Genomic DNA, 17,173 nt, shown 5'->3' on the forward strand with positions numbered 1-17,173 from the left:
TAGTGGAGAATGATGATTCGTCCTAGATAATTGATTCGGGTTCCACTAACCATGTTTGTTCTTCATTTCAAGAAATTAGTTCCTAACGAAACTGGAAGTTGGAGAGATGACGATGCGGGTTGGAACTGGGCACGTCGTCTTAGTTTTGCCAGTGGGAGGTCTTCAGCTGACTCTACAAAATAAATATATTTTACTAGAAAATGTATATGTAATTCCTGATTTGAAGATGAACTTAATTTCTGTAAAGTGTTTGTTAGAATATTCTTATTGCATTAACTTCTCTGTAAAAAAGTGTTTATTTTAAAGAATGGTGTTAATATTTGTTCTGCAAAGTTAGAAAACAATCTTTATGTGCTAAGATCCTTAGCAATTAAAGCCCTCTATAACACTGAAATGTTTAAATTTGTGGTAACTCAAAATAAAAAGATTTAGGATTTCTCTTAAAGAAAATGTCCAACTTTGGCACCTAAGATTAGGACACATCAATCTCAATAGGATTGAAAGGTTGGAATGGACTTCTAAGCAAGTTAGAAGAAAATTCTTTACCTGTGTGTGAGTCATGCCTTGAAGACAAAATGACTATAAGATCTTTTACTTGAAAAGCTCACAGGGCCAAAGAACCCTTAGAGCTAGTACATTCAGACCTCCGTGGTCTAATGAATGTAAAAACAAAAGGAGGGTTTGAATATTTCATCACTTTTGCTGATGATTATTCAAGATATGGGTACGTTTATTCAATGCAACATAAGTCTGAGTCTTTTGAAAAGTTCAAAGAATTTAAGGTCGAAGTTGAAAATGCATTAAATAGAACAATTAAGACATTTCGATCTGATCAAAGTGGAAAGTTTTTAGATTTTACATTCAAGAACTATTTGATAGAGCATAGAATTGTATCTCAACTCTCAACATCTGGTACATCTCAATAGAATGGTGTATCATAAAGGAGAAATTGAACTCTGTTAGACATGGTTCGGTCCATGATGAGTGAAGCTTCCTTACCTGATTCGTTTTGGAGTTTTGCAGTACAGACTGTAGTTTATATTTTAAATTGTGTTCCATCTAAGAGTATTACTAGAACATCTTTGGAGCGATGGAATGGCCATAAAGCTAGTTTACGTCATTTCAGAATTTGGGGTTGCCTAACACATATGCTTAAGATAAATCGTAAGAAACTGGAACCTCGTTCAAAACTATGCCTATTTGTAGGCTATTCCAAAGGAACGAGTGATAACTTGTAGAAATACAAGTTATTTATGTTGCCTTATCTAGATATTGCGGCCAAAAGAAAATGAATATGGGTTGATTGTACGAAAATTAGCTCAGAAATACAATAATTATGAATTAACGCAATTACATCCACTAACATTGTCAAGATGGTAGAAGAGGATATTTTTACTTTGTTTTGTAGGAAACTAAGTCACCGCTTGTGATGAAGGCTCAACGAGAAACTGAACAATGCATCTCTGTTACATTGCACCCATCAATCAACAATGAAGAGACGATTAACGCAATAACGGCGCAATGCGACAGTCGATCCCGAGCTGAATTTCAATCGCATGCGGTAATAAATACAATACCGCATGCGAGCAACCGATGCAGCTAAGCAACGCAAAGGCGGAGGATTGCGACACATGTACAACTAACCGTTGCGCAAATTTGACGGTCTGATTGCATAACAGAAAGAATATTTTTTCCTCCATCTTCGGAATTTCCATAACAAGAAGTGGGGTCCACAAGCCAAGAGTCAAAGCTTTTCACCTATAAATACCCCCATAGAATTCAGAGAAGATATACTTGATACGGGTATAATTGATACGAGGGCTAATTGTTGCTGAATTATTGAGAGAAAGGCTGAGCTGAGTACTGATCGGAAGAAATCCGGGAAGAGAAGAGACACGGCTGAGAGGTGAGTCTCAGTGCGATTCTGCCAGATCCCTACCGTGAAGCTTTGTGCTTAGATCCCTATTATCAGTTGAGCAAGCCTGGGAGGGAAGCTCATCCTTCTGCACGATCCATCCACATTGGCAAGCAAATCTCCATCCAGATCGGCGTTAAGACGTTGGCGCTCATTTGTATTTTTTTCTAACTCTATTTCATCAAGTGTATTCCATCTTCTTAAATCTCTTCATTCACAAATCATGTATCAGACGCTAAATAGTTTTATTGAATGTCTCGATCGTTTCCATTTCCACTTCTCTGTCTATTTCTGCTCTTTCGTTTATCGATTTCTCCATGAAGTTTTCTTAAAACCTTGGTAATTAATATGGATTAAATGAGTAACTTAATCTGTGATAAAGAGATAAATGTGTTTGGCTAAAGCATACTAGACGACATCTTCACCTGCGAGAGCAGAAGTGAAGATGTCATTCTGATCTGTCGAGAGAAGGTTAGAAGAATGCGTTAAGTAAAACGAGTAGTACTTCTAGAGATGGAAGTAGCCTTGCATTCATTATGTTTGTCTCCGTTTCACCACAGAGATGTGGGAACGTGGCCGATCACCGAAAGGTGTACGCCAAAGGAAAAGCGGAACCGTACTTATATCTTTAACGCAATTAAGAAACTTGCGATGTTTGTATTAATTATCTTTTCTGTTTCTGCTTCGTACATAAGACTTGTCACCGCATTACACGATCTTTGCATAATCTTCACAGCCAACCTTAACCTCAGTTTCTTGTATCATGAATCCTGTATCTTGTATCATCTTAGCTTAGATTTACTTTAACGCAATTTATGTATTATCGCATTTTTACCGCTTTCTTTACTTCATCGCATGTTTAATCACCTGTACACAAATTCTTTATTGAAAAAACCCTGGTCGCATTTATCACAAGCACAACGCAATAACCCAAAACAGTCTCTGTGTTCGACCTCGGTTCGCACGAGAAACTTGTGGTGAAATTATACTTGGTTTCAACGTAAGGAAACTTGCGACAACGCATAACATACTACAAGAACATTCGTTAATAACGCATATCTAGAAGTAGTATCACATATCATCACATAAAATCTATGTCACAACAGTTGATGGCATGGACATGCATAGTAACAAATCTTGCGTTACAAGTTTATGACGCATAAGATTATCATAATTTTGCATGTCAAGTTTATGGCGCCGTTGCCCGGGAACTGGTAATGGGGACATGGACTTGTTCATTCATTCATATCCATATTTGCATCACCGTATTGTTTAAGACTAAAATTTGCATGTCAAGTTTATGGCGTCGTTGTCGGGGAGTGGTTAACGATTTATTGTTTGAGTATGTTTATGGTATTTTGCAGGACAGATCTCTTTGTACTGGCTGTTCAACGCGAAGAGCAGTCTGACGGCTTATGAGTGTTGGAATAATTCAGAAATTCTAAGTGTACCTAGAGATCAAGTGTATTATTCGCACAAGAGTTCAACAGGGCCGAATTAGGTGGTGAAGAAGCATGGCTAATAATAACGAGGATCCCGCAGGGAATCAAAGGGAAAATGGGCCAGTGTAAGGCGCCATATTTCTTGCTACTGATCATGACGTCCCAATGAGAGATTATGCAGCACCGAATTTTTACAACTTCTCACCAGGAATCTTAAGACCAACGGTTGAGGATAATGTAAGCTTTGAAATGAGACCAATCATACTGCAGATGATTCAGAATATGAGTCAATTTGGTGGATTACAAGGAGAAGACCCACATGCGCATTTGACGAATTTTGTAGACATGTGCAGCGTATTCTCCATGCCTGATGTGACTCAAGAAACATTTGGGTTATATCTTTTCCCGTACACACTGTGGGATGAAGCAAAGAGGTGGGCTCAGTCATTAGAGCCAAATGAGATTAAAGCATGGGAACAGTTGGTTGATAAGTTCATGAACAGATTCTTCCCTCTAGACGTCAATGCAAGGAGACGGAATGATGTGTTGAATTTCGAGCAAAAGGGTTATGAAACCTTGAGCACCGCCTAGGTGTGATTCCGATAGTTAGTGAAGAGTTGCTCGCATATCGGGGTTCTCGATAGTATTATGATGGAAACCTTTTACAATGGCTTAGACCAATCAACGCAAGCAGTTGGCGATGCCTTCGCAGAAGGAGGATTAATGAATAGATCGTATATGAAAACAAAGAATATCTTGGATCGCATCTTGCAACATTCTGATGAGTGGATTGATACCGGGCTTAAGGTAAGAGGTCTAGAGCAAGAAATAGTAGAAAGTGCTAATGTGTCAACTGATGCGATGAGCGCACTGGTCGATCAAATGACCATAGTGACTTCACTCCTCCAGACGGTCGCTAATCAACAGAGAACTCTCTCTCATGGATCAATGCAAGTTAATGCAGTGACTCATGTGACCGCAATGAATTGTGTCCAATGTGGAGAGGGACATCCAGTAGAAGTCGGCCCATGGAATCAACAACCCGTATATTCTGTCTATGATGAATCGTTTGGCAACATCTATAACCCTGGTTGGTGGGATCACCCAACTTCATGTTGGGACGGGAATCATAACCAGGAGAGCCATAATTTCTATCAGAACAGTTATCAAGGGGATAGAGGCAACCCTTCGGTCTTCATTACTCCGGATTGCAACCCAGGTAATTCTCAAGGTATACCACCCTGCGACCAACTGTTCTTATATGATACCTCTTGCAGCACCTCGTCTCTGGAATCATCGTTAAAACATTACATTGAAAAGAGCGAGACAATTACAAGCTAACTCCCTTAAAGAACTGGAAGAGCAGATACATCAGCTTACGAGGGAATTAAAGAAGAATGCACTGGTATGCAGCATAGTAACACAGGAGCATCGGGGCAGCGAGGTAAAGAACAATGTCACGCAGTAACGTTGAAAAGTGGCAGAACAACAGTTCCTATGCCATCAGTACCAGATGCGACAACAACACCAGTAGATTTGACTGTTGATGATGATCAATCAACTAATAGTGGAAAAATTACCAGTTCAGAAGCAAGTTCACCTATAAAAGATGAAGCTCCTCAAGACTTGAATTCTCAATCAATGCAACCTCCAGATAATGAAACACAGCAAGAACAGGACCTCAGCAAGCAGCTAACTAAAAAAGGAGAAAGGCGGGATCCTCCACCCTTCCCGTCCAGGCTGAAGAAGAAAGATGATAGCAAATAATTTCAGAGGTTTCTGGATGTTCTCCGACAGCTATAAATTAACATTCCCTTAATAGAAGCACTAGAGCAGATGCCGAGTTATGTAAAATTTCTCAAGGATATCCTAGCCAATAAAAGAAAGATTGGGGAAAATGTAACAGTTACGTTAACATATAAATGCAGTGCGTTGTTTCAAAACAATATCCCCACTAAAATGAAGGCCCCTGGGAGTTTTACATTGCCCTGCACGATAGGAGGGAAGATGGTCAGGAATGCGCTGTGCGATTTAAGGGCAAGCATAAATCTAATGCGCTTGTCAATTTTTAGGAAGCTGGATATCGACAACGCAAGATCGACCACGATCACATTACAGTGTGCCGATAGATCAATAAAACATCCTGAGGGAAAGATAGAGGATGTACTCGTGAAAGTAGACAAGTTTATATTTCTCGCAGATTTTTTCATATTGGATTACGAAGCTGACAGAAAAGTCCCTATCATCCTAGGTCGGCCATTTCTCACAATAGGGAAAGAACTGATCGATGTGCAGAAAGGGGAATTGACCATCAGGGTCGACGATCAGGAAATGAAATTTAACGTGTTCAATGCATTGAAGTACCCAGGTGATATGGAAAACTGCCAATATATTGAGGAACTGCAGGAAGAACGTTAGCACGAACCCTTGAAGGAGCTGGAGGAAGAAGATCTTGGAATTGGTGCAATATTGGAGGAGGACTGTGCTGCGATTCTTGTGGAATCAAATTTTGAACCACTCAAGTTATCTGAACAAACATCACAACGCATTAAGCCATCTTTGGAAGAACCACCTATGATGAAGTTAAAGTCGTTGCCCGTGCACCTTAAGTATGCTTACTTAGGAAGTAACAGCACATTACCAGTTATCATTTCCGCATCACTGAGTAAGGAGAAAGAAGATGTGCTCATACAGATCCTAAGACTTAAAGCAAAGGCCTTAGGATGGACCTTGGCGAATGTTCGAGGAATTAGCCCCTCGTATTGTATGCACAAGATTCGTCTGGAAAAAGGAAAGATAGGATAGGTAGAAAGGCAACGCTGCTTGAACCCAGCTATGAGGGAGGTCGTAAAGAAGGAAATAGTGAAGTGGCTAGACGTAGGAGTTATCTACCTGATATCTAATAGCAGCTGGGTGAGCCCAGTGTAGTGTGTTCTAAAGAAAGGGGGGATGACAGTTGTCACTAATGACAAGAATGAATTAATTCCCACAAGAACGACTACGGGGTGGAGAATTTGCATGGATTATGGCAAGTTAAACTTGTCCACTAAAAAGGACCATTTTCCACTCCCGTTCATTGATCAGATGCTAGACAGACTTGGGGGGAATAAATTTTTCTGTTTTCTTGATGGCTATTCAGGGTACAATCAAATAGCAATTGCGTCAGAAGATCAGGATAAGACAACATTCACGTGCCCATTTGGTACGTTTGCATTTCGACACATGCCATTTGGACTCTGTAATGCGCCAAGCACTCCAACGATGCATGATGGCAATATTCTCAGATTACTTAGAAGAGTCAATCGAGGTATTCATGGATGATTTTTCAATCTTCAGCAATAATTACGACTCCTGTCTATCTAACTTTGAAAAGGTCTTGAAGAGATGCGTGGCAACAAATCTTGTTTTGAACTGGGAAAAATGCCACTTTATGGTGGAAGAAGGAATAGTTCTGGGTCACAAAATCTCTAAAGCAGGATTGGAAGTTGATCAGGCAAAAATTGACGCAATTTCCAAATTACCCCCACCGGTGAACATGAAAACACTTAGGAGTTTTCTAGGACACGCTGGGTTTTATAGAAGATTTATTCGTAACTTCTCCCAGATCACAAGGCCCTTAAGTGCGCTCCTTGAAACTAACCGAGAATATAATTTTGATGATGCGTGTACCAAAGCATTCAACACATTGAAAGATGCATTCATCACCGCACCCATTCTGGTGGTGCCAGACAAGATGCAACCATTTACCTTGATGTGTGACGCGAGCGGAAATGCTATGGGTGCAATGTTAAGTCAGCGCAAGGACAAGGTATTGCATCCTATTTATTATGCGAGTAAAACGTTGAATGATGCGCAGGAGAACTATACAACCACAGAGAAGGAAATTCTCGTAGTGGTATTTTCACTGGAGAAATTCCGACAATACTTAATTGGAACAAACGTTATGGTGTATACAGATCACTCTGCGATCAAGTACTTAATGACAAATAAGGATGCAAAACCAAGGCTTATACGGTGGGTGTTGCTACTGCAAGAGTTTGACCTAGAGATCAAAGACCGGAAAGGCACCAAGAACCAAGTCGTGGATCATTTATCAAGATTGGAGAATTGCGAGGTTCAAGTAAAAGAAAAAGATATTGAAGAAAGATTCCCCGATGAATTACTGATGGCAGTAGGCATTAATGTTCCCTAGCATGTGGACATCGTGAATTTCATTGTTTGAGGTCAAATACTAGAGGACTATACTTACTAGCAGAAGAAAAAGCTAAGACATGATGTCAAATTTTATTTCTAGAACGACACATTCCTATATCGACTTGGTCCTGATCATATATTACGTCAATGCGTTCCTGAGCACGAAGTCAAGCACATCCTAGAGCTTTGTCATGAGGCTCCATATGGAGGATACTTTGGGGGGCAGTGAACTGCCGCAAAGGTTCTACAGTGTGGCTATTTTTGGCCAACACTGTTCAAGGATGCCCAAGCCCACGTTGTGCAATGCGACAGATGTTAGAGAACGGGGAATATGTCAAAGAGAAATGAAATGCCATTGACATCAATCTTAGAAGTGGAATTATTTGATGATTGGGGAATTGACTTCATGGGCTCGTTTCCACCATCAAAAGGTCATCACTATATTTTGGTTGCGGTTGATTACGATCAAAATGTGTTGAGGCTATCGCATGTGCCAAGAATGATGCGACCACAGTGGCGAAGTTTCTTAAAAAGAATATTTTTGCTTGATATGGGATGCTATGGGCTTTAATCAGCGATGAGGGTTCTCATTTTATTAACCGCATAATTGCCAACCTATTGACTAAACTTAACTTTAGCCATCGAGTTGCGACTGCTTATCGCCCACAGACTAATGGGCAAGCAGAGATTTCTAACCGAGAGATCAAAACTATCTTGGAGAAGGTAGTCAATACTTCCAGGAAGGATTGGTCACCCAAGCTTGATGAAGCACTGTGGCCATATAAGACTGCCTTTAAAACACCAATTGGCATGTCCCCATATGCCCTGGTCTTTGGAAAGGCTTGTCATCTGCCACTCGAGTTGGAATATAAGGCGATGTGGGCATGCAAGAAGCTGCAGTTTAAGTTAGCAAGTGCGGGGAAAGTCTAGAAGCTACAATTGAATCAGTTGGTCGAATGGCGAAGGGACGCCTATGAAAATGCCAAGATCTATAAGGAGAAAACCAAGAAATGGCATGATGACCGCATAAATGATCGGACATTCACCGAAGGTCAATAGGTATTACTATTTAATGCTCGTTTGCGATTGTTCCCAGGAAAGTTGAAATCTCGCTGGTCAGGGCCGTTCAAAATCAAGATTATCTTTCCTCGCGGAATAGTGGAACTAACAACTTTAGACGAGGACAACCGTTTAAAGTCAATGGTCAACGGATTAATCTGTACTACTAGGTGACTTCGAGCGACGCATGGACACCATTGACTTGGGCAAGCAAGATTAAACCGCTTGCGGGGGAAGTGATTGTGGTAATTCTGAGAACTTCTTTCAATCAGCATCCCTATCTATGTTTACTTGCTTTCTTTACAGTTTTCTTTTACTGCTTTCTAAATCATGTTATTTACTGCTTTTTAGAAGTAGCATTTGATGTTTTCAGTAATTCTCTTCAATTTAATTTTTCATGTCATGCTTAATTCTCTTAGTTTGTATACATTAGTAGAGCTGTTCTTTAATTTTTGTGAATGATTGGATGAAACATTAGACACCGTAAAGTCTTTTCGACTTGCGTTTTTTATGACATAAAAAAAAGAGAAATCAGTATGTAATGCAATGATGGGTACATTGTGAGTTAACAAGAGACACCTTGCGTCCAGTACACCCAAATACATTGCGTTAAGGGGTGTGTTGCGCGCGTATGTATCCTTTGCCCGTCCTTAGCTAAATGCACTATGTTGAGGTATCCTCCAGAAATGTGTTAGTTAAGGGGTGTGTTGCGAGGGTGCATGCGTTGTTGCCCGTCCTCAGCAAAGATGTATTTGCCTTATTAGAAGTGGGGTGTTAAATTTTAGCATGCACCCATCTGAGTCAAATTTAAAAAGTTAACGAAATTCTTTGATTCTTTGTATAGGCAAAAATTTTTGTATTGCGTTAATTTTTAATTCTTTATATACTTTGTTAATATTCAATACAATTGAGTACATATTCACTCCTTTCTGTCTATGCCTTTTCTTTATCATACTTTGTCATTATTTGCAATGTTCTGATCTTTTATTGTTGCGTTATTCATTGTGTTGCCATGATGTAATATATATTTATACTTAGAAACATTTCCCGTACTTTATAAATTCTGACCAACACTTAGTTAATTCTTAGTTTAGCAATACTTTACCATTTATCTTTCAAAGTTCTGCTCAAACCTTCTTTTTGAAATTTTTATTCTAAGTATTTGTCTAGTATATCCAAACAACGCAATGAGGACCTTGCTTATCTTTAAATTTAGGGGTGGGAAAGGTCTGAGCAGATAAGATCAAGAATATGTGATGATTAAGAAAATGCGTTCATCATTTTCCAATTCCAAAAAAAAAAAAAATGCCAAACACCAATGTCAGCGCAAAGGAAAACCTAAAAAATGTTCCCAGCCTGATAAGAGTTTAGTTGTGAAAGGAGCCTACTCGTAGTTGGATGTTCGTATGACACCCATAGGAGCAAGCCAAAATGAAGGTGGGTTTCCAAGAACAACGCAATAAAAGAGAAAATAAAAGAATATAAGAGACAACTCCTCTAAATATCATAAGTTAAAGTTGAAATTGGCATACAACCGTAGTTGGATGTTCACATGACACCCGTGGGAACAAACCAAAACGAAGAGTGTAACCATGACCAAACAGTCTCTAATAAATAACGCAAAGTTTTGCCACTACATATAGACATATCAAGTTGTTTTGACAAAAGAAGAGATAAACATTATGTTTTCAAAACTAGAAAAGCATCTTTGAGCAGAATTTTGTTATATAGAAGAATAAAGTAGGGCTTTGTTCAGAATTAGCAAGGATAGAAGGAAATTGCGTTGTTAAGAAATGTGCCTGAGTGTAACATTTGGAGCAGCCAATCGACGCAAAAATATAGAAGAGGAATTTAGCATTATTGTCTTAGTAGAAGATATGCTTGAGAACAAGCATTATCTAAATTTGGGGTGTGATTAGGATTGGCAAAAAAACCCAACGGGAGGGGGACACACCCTGTTCGGGTCGGGGATTCCCCGGTTTGACCGAGGATGGGGTCAAACCGGGGAATTTAATCAGGGCCCCATCCCACGGGGACCCTATCCCTGCCCCGACCCCGACCCCGATTAATCCCCGACCTCGAATTTATATATATATATTTATATATATATATATATATATATATTTAGAAGTTTTATAAACTTATATATAAAAAGACCCAAAAATGTAAAATCCCTAAATCCCATCCCTCCCCCCCTCCCGTCAGTGTCTCAGTGTCTCTACACCACCTACTGCCTCAGTGTCTCTACAGTCTACACCACCTACTGCCTCAGCATTCAGTATCCTCTATCGTGCCGACCGTCTTGCTCTCTGCTTGTCGGTGCCGGCTGCTAAGTCGCTGACCCTCTGGCCTCTCGCTCTCTGCATCCCTCCCTAATCCCCTCTCGCTCCAATCCCTCCCCTATCGCCCAAATCGAATCCCCTCTTACTCTCGTTTATAACCTCATCCCTCCCCTCTCGCTCTCGTTCATAGTCTCTACAACCCTCTCGCTCTCGCTCTCTGCAGCACTCTTGCTTTTGCTCGTCCCTCCATTCTTGCTCTCGCTCGTCCCTCCACTCTCGCTCTCACTCGTCCCTCCATTCTCACTGTCACTCATCCCTCCACTCTTGATCTCGCTCATCCCTCCCCTCTTGCTCATCCCCCTCCACTCCATAAAACAGGCCCTCTCCACTCCATCCTCTATTGAAGTCTGCCTCAGTTGAGAAGTTTGTCCGGTGGCGTTTCAGATGAAGATCTAACTTCTATTGAGTCTTTGTTTTTTATACCTATTTGATTGTTCTGAGAAATATGTTTGTGTATGTTTGATATTTGAATGTTTTGAATTTTAGGCTTGAATATATTTGGAAAATATGTTTGTTTATGTTTGAAATTTGAATGTTGTTTTATGGTAGGTTGAACATTTAAATTAAATTTTTGGTAGGTTGAAAACATTGTCGTCATCACCTTCTACAAATAAAGATTCTTCAAATCCACTAAGTCCAATCCCAGATCCAACCCCAGATTCAACCCCAAATTTAACTTCATGCTCATTGAATGATGATAATTTGAATGTTGATAATTGTGTTGTTCTTGATGAGGATATTGAGAAAGGATCTTTAAAGAGGAGATTGACTCGGTTGTTTGGAACCATTTTAAGAAACAAATAATAGATGGAGTAGAAGAGGCGATTTGTAATTACTGCAAATGAAAATTGGTGGGTGAAAGTAAAAATGGAACCAAACATTTGCATGATCATATTAAGATATGCCCATATAAAGGACAAAAGGACATACGATAATCCCTATTGAATCCTAATAGAGAGAAAAACAATACATTGAGCTTATATAACTTCGATTAGGAAGCTGCAAAAAAAGCATTAGTTAGGATGATAATAAGACATGAATATCCTCTCTCAATAGTTGAGCATGAAGGTTTTAGGGAATTTTATAATTCATCCAACCATTATTTAAGATGGTGTCAAGAAACACAATAAAGAAGAAGATTTTGAAAATTTATGAGATTGAAAAGTTGAAAACCATGGCATTGTTGAATGAGATCAAAGGAAAGATTGCCCTGACAACGGACATGTGAACTTTCAACCACCAAACAAAAGGTTATATGGTCGTCACTGCTCATTTTGTTGATGATAGTTGGGTTTTGCAAAACAAAATAATCAGGTTTATATATGTTCCTTCTCCACACACTTCTGAAATGCTTCATAAAGAAATAATGGAATGTCTGTTAGATTGGAATATTGATCGAAAATTGTCATCAGTAACTGTAGATAATTGTAGTACCAATGACTCTATGGTTAATATGCTTGTTGATAGTTTGGGTGGAAACTTAATATTGGATGGGAGTTTATTTCATATGCGGTGTTGTGCTCATATTCTGAACTTGATTGTGAAAGATGGGTTGGCAGTAATAGGAGATAGGATCGAAAGAGTACGTAATAGTGTGAATTTTTGGGTGCATACACAAAAAAAGAAAGAGAAATTTGAGGAAACTACTCGACAATTGAATATTTATGATGGTCAGATGTTGAGTCTTGATTGTTGTACTAGGTGGAATTCTACCTATTTTATGTTAGCCACTGCATTAAAGTACAAAGCAGTTTTTTATTGATTAAAACAACGAGAACCAAAGTACAAGTGTTTACCTTTGGATCAAGATTGGGTATTAGCAAAAGAGATATGTGAGAAACTGAAAATATTTCATCACGTGACTGAAATATTTTCTGGATCCAAATATCCTACCGCTAATCTTTTTTTCCCAAAAATTTGTAAATTGAAATTGGCTATTTCTGAGTGGATTAATTCTGGCATTCAAGAGATCAGAGACATGGCTTCAAATATGATGTCAAAGTTTGATAAGTATTGGAAGAAAATTCATGGGGTAATGGTCATAGCTGCAGTTTTAGATCCACGTTATAAATTAAAGTTGATTGAGTTTTACTTCCCTAGAATTTATGGGGATGGTTTTTTTTTTTTTTTTTGAAGTGGAAAGGATTAAAAAATTTGTTCAGATTTGGAAACAGAATATCAGCTGAAGCATGAAGGTGAAAGTGATGATTATGCTAGAAATTTAGATGGAACCTCAAAGAATATCGAATTTGATGATTTTAATGATTATAACTTGTTTGTATCAAATTCCAATACTATGAATCAGAAGCAACAGTTTGATGCATATTTGGATGAACCTGTCTTACCTCGAACATCCGATTTTGACATTTTGAGTTGGTGGAAATTGAATGGTGTCAAGTATCCAATTTTACAAGAAATTGCAAGAGACATATTAGCCATCCCGTTATCTAGTGTTGCATCAGAGTCTAATTTTAGTACCTATGGTGGGATTGTAAGCCTTCGTCCAAAGACGATAGAGGCTTTGATGTGTACTCAAAATTGGATTGCAACTGAAGTTTTGACAGGTTAGTTTGTTTATTTTGTTTTACATCTTTCTATCATTTAATATATTAATAAATATTTTTTTTATTACAAATATTTGACAATGTAAGGTACAAGCACGGGAAAAGAAATGGTTACACATTTAGCAACTATTCTAGAAGATGTAGACGATTATGATGAAGATGGCGTGGTGACTAAGGTATATGTTTAAGGATTAACATTATTTCGTGGTCTAGTTTCTTTTTTCTTTTTCTTTTTTTTTTGTGACATTATTTGTTTGTTACATTTTAAATGTAGGAATGAATACAACTAAGGATGAGATGATGCCAAGAAAGGTGATGGTGAAAGATTTGATTGTGAAGTCGTTGAAGAGAGAAGGACGAGTTTTATTGAAAGATTTGATGGTGAAATACTTATTTGAATGGATAAGACGTTTGCCTTTAATTGACTTCCTAATTCAAACTTTATTGATTTTAAGTTGTAAAGTTATCTAATGGATTTGTTTAGTTTTTAAATTGTCAATTGATTGTCAATTGTGTTTATTTCATAGAATAGTCTATTGTTTTTTTGTTCATTATTGTGCATTAGTCAAATTTCAAATAAGATCACTTGAATTAAAAAACGAGGAATTCGATAAACTTTTTTAATGAATTTTTCATGGACTAATAAAATTTTAACTAAAAAAAATGGAAAATCCCCATGGGACATCCCCACGAAGAATCCCCACGGGGAATCCCCGCGAGGACCCTGTTTCCCCAACGGGGAATCCCCGCCTTCAAATGGTGGGGAAGGGGGAAGGGATGAGGGACAATTTCCCCCACAGGGCCGAGGACGGGAGACGCCCCTCCCCCACCCCACCCCGGCCCCGTTGCCAACCCTAGGTGTGATAACCTGTAGAAATACAAGTTATTTATGCTACCTTATTTAGATATTGCGGCCAAAAGAGAAGGAATATGTGTTGATTGTATGAAAATTAGCTAAAAAATACAATAATTATGAATGAACACAATTACACCCACTAACATCGTCAAGATGGTAGAAGAGGATATTTTTACTCTGTTTTGCAGGAAACCAAGTCACCGCTTGCGATCAACGCTCAACGAGAAACTGAACAACGCATATCTCTTACATTGCGCCCGTCAATCAATAATGAAGAGACGATTAACGCAATAATGGTGCAGTGCGACAGTGGATCTCAAGTTGAATTTCAACCGCATGCGGTAATAAATACAACACCGCATGCGAGTAACCGATCGAAAGATGCAACTGAGCAACGCAAAGGTGGAAGATTGCGACACGTGTACAACTAACTGTTGTGCAGATTTGACGGTCTGATTGCATAACAGAAAGAATATTTATTCCTCCACCTTCGGAATTTTCATAACAAGAAGTGGGGTCCACAAGCCAAGAGTTAAATCTTTTCACCTATAAATACACCCATAAAATTCAGAGAAGATATACTTGATACGGGTATAATTGATACGAGGGCTAATTGCTGCTGAATTATTGAGAGAAAGGTTGAGCTGAGTACTGATCGAAAGAAATCTGGGAAGAGAAGAGACACGATCGAGAGGTGAGTCTCAGTGCGATTTTGCCAGATCCCCGCCGTGAAGCTCTGTGCTTAGATCCCTGCTACCGGTTGAGCAAGCCTGAGAGGGAAGCTCATCCTTCTGCACGATCCATCCACATCGGCAAGCAAATCTCCATCCAGATCGGCGTTAAGACATTGGCGCTCATTTGTATTTTTTTCTAACTCTATTTCATCAAGTGTATTCCATCTTCTTAATCTCTTCATTCACAAATCATGTATCAGACGCTAAATAGTTTTATTGAATGTCTCGATCGTTTCCATTTCCACTTCCCTGTCTATTTCCGCTCCTTCGTTTATCGATTTCTCCATGAAGTTTTCTTAAAACCTTGGTAATTAATATGGATTAAACGAGTAACTTAATCTGTGATAAAGAGATAAATATGTTTGGCTAAAGTATGCTAGACAACATCTTCACTTGCAAGAGCAGAAGTGAAGATGTCATTCTGATCTGTCGAGAAAAGGTTAGAAGATTGCGTTAACTAAAGCGAGTAGTACTTCTAGAGATGGAAGCAACTTTGCGTTCATTACATTCGTCCCTGTTTCACCACAAAGATGTGGGAACGTGGCTGATCATCGAGAGGTGTACGCCAAGGGAAAAGCGAAACCGTACTTATATCTTTAACGTAATTAAAAAAACTTGCGATGTTTGTATTAATTATCTTTTCTGTTTCTGCTTTGTACATAAGACTTGTCACCGCATTACACGATCTTTTCATAATCTTCACAGCCAGCCTTGACCTCAGTATCTTGTATCGTGAATCTTGTATCTTGTATCATCTTAGCTTAGATTTACTTTAACGCAATTTATATATTATCGCATTTTTACCGCTTTCTTTACTTCATCACATGTTTAATCACTTGTACACAAATTTTTTTATTGAAAAACCCCTGGTCGCATTTATCACAAGCACAACGCAATAACCTAAAACAGTCCCTGTTTCGACCTCGGTTTGCACCGAGAAACATGCGGTGAGATTATACTTGGTTTCAACGCAGGGAAACTTGTGACAACGCACAACATACTACAAGAACATTCGTTAATAACGCATATCTAGATATAGTATCACATATCATCGCATAAAATCTATGTCACAACAAGTTGATGGCATGGACATGCATAGTAACAAATCTTGCGTTACAAGTTTATGACGCATAAGATTATCATAATTTTACGTGTCAAGTTTATGGCGCCGTTGCCGAGGAACTGATAATGGGGACATGGACTTGTTCATTCATTCATATCCATATTTGTATCAGCGCATTGTTTAAGACTAAAATTTGCGTGTCAACGATATGTGGTTACTTCTTCGACCCTAAAGAAAATAAAGTGTCTATAAGGAAGCACAAGCCTCACAGTAAGATTACATTGAATGAACTTCCCAAGGAATCTACTGAACCTTCAACAAGAGTTTTTGAACTTAGATCATCTAGTAGGTCAAATCCACCTCAAGTGTTGATGGAGTCTCGATGCAATGGGAGGGTTCCAAACCTCCCTGTCCGTTGCATGGGTTTAACGAAAATCCTAGCTATAGTAGCTAACGGAGGTGTTGAGTAACACCCTAATTTATTATGTAATTGAGCACTTTTTTATTTCAAACTTTTGGATAAATTGCAATTCAAAATTTAAGTTTTTGGCTAAGTTAAATTCAATTTAATTATTTTAGAATTAATTGCCATTTAATTTGGTCTGCAAATAGAGATTAGATTATTTTAAGATAATTAATTTTTTTTTGTGAATGGGAGATTTAAAATAATTTAGAAAAAATTAGGGATATTGTGGTATTGGATAAGATTTTATTTGGATTTGAATGTATTTGAATTTAATTTAGAAAAGAGATTTAGATTTTGAAGGAACTTGGAATTAAAGGAGAAAAGGGGAGGAGAAAATTATTAATAGGTGAGTTATGGTTTCATTTGAGTTAAGAGTGAAAAAAAAACCTCTCTTTCTCCCTCTCGTTTAGAATGCCATAAAAGGAAAAAAATTAAGATTTATTTTCTTCTCCCTCACGCACGCGAAACGAAAGGGAAGAGGGTTTTGTTCTCCAACCCTAGCCACCACCTGAAAAGAGTCGCACGCATCTGGCTTCCG

General features: G+C 38.5%; 2 protein-coding genes across 2 annotated transcripts; both read left to right on the forward strand.

The window, feature by feature from the left end:
• Positions 1-5,364: 5,364 nt before the first annotated feature.
• Positions 5,365-5,775, forward strand: LOC150036668 (uncharacterized). The gene has a single exon (XM_090313207.1). It carries the CDS (start codon positions 5,365-5,367, stop codon positions 5,773-5,775), a length of 411 nt encoding a protein of 136 aa, XP_090169333.1.
• Positions 5,776-12,930: 7,155 nt separating this feature from the next.
• On the forward strand, positions 12,931-13,796 carry LOC150036669 (zinc finger BED domain-containing protein DAYSLEEPER-like). Its single transcript, XM_090313208.1, has 4 exons — positions 12,931-13,015; positions 13,115-13,516; positions 13,604-13,692; positions 13,791-13,796. The coding sequence occupies exons 1-4, from the start codon at positions 12,931-12,933 to the stop codon at positions 13,794-13,796; spliced, it is 582 nt and encodes a 193-aa protein (XP_090169334.1).
• The last annotated feature ends 3,377 nt before the right edge of the window (positions 13,797-17,173 follow it).

This window comes from Benincasa hispida, chromosome 4 (genome assembly GCF_027475165.1).
Source record: "Benincasa hispida cultivar pf3 chromosome 4, pf3_genome.v1.1, whole genome shotgun sequence".
Lineage (NCBI taxonomy): Eukaryota > Viridiplantae > Streptophyta > Magnoliopsida > Cucurbitales > Cucurbitaceae > Benincasa > Benincasa hispida.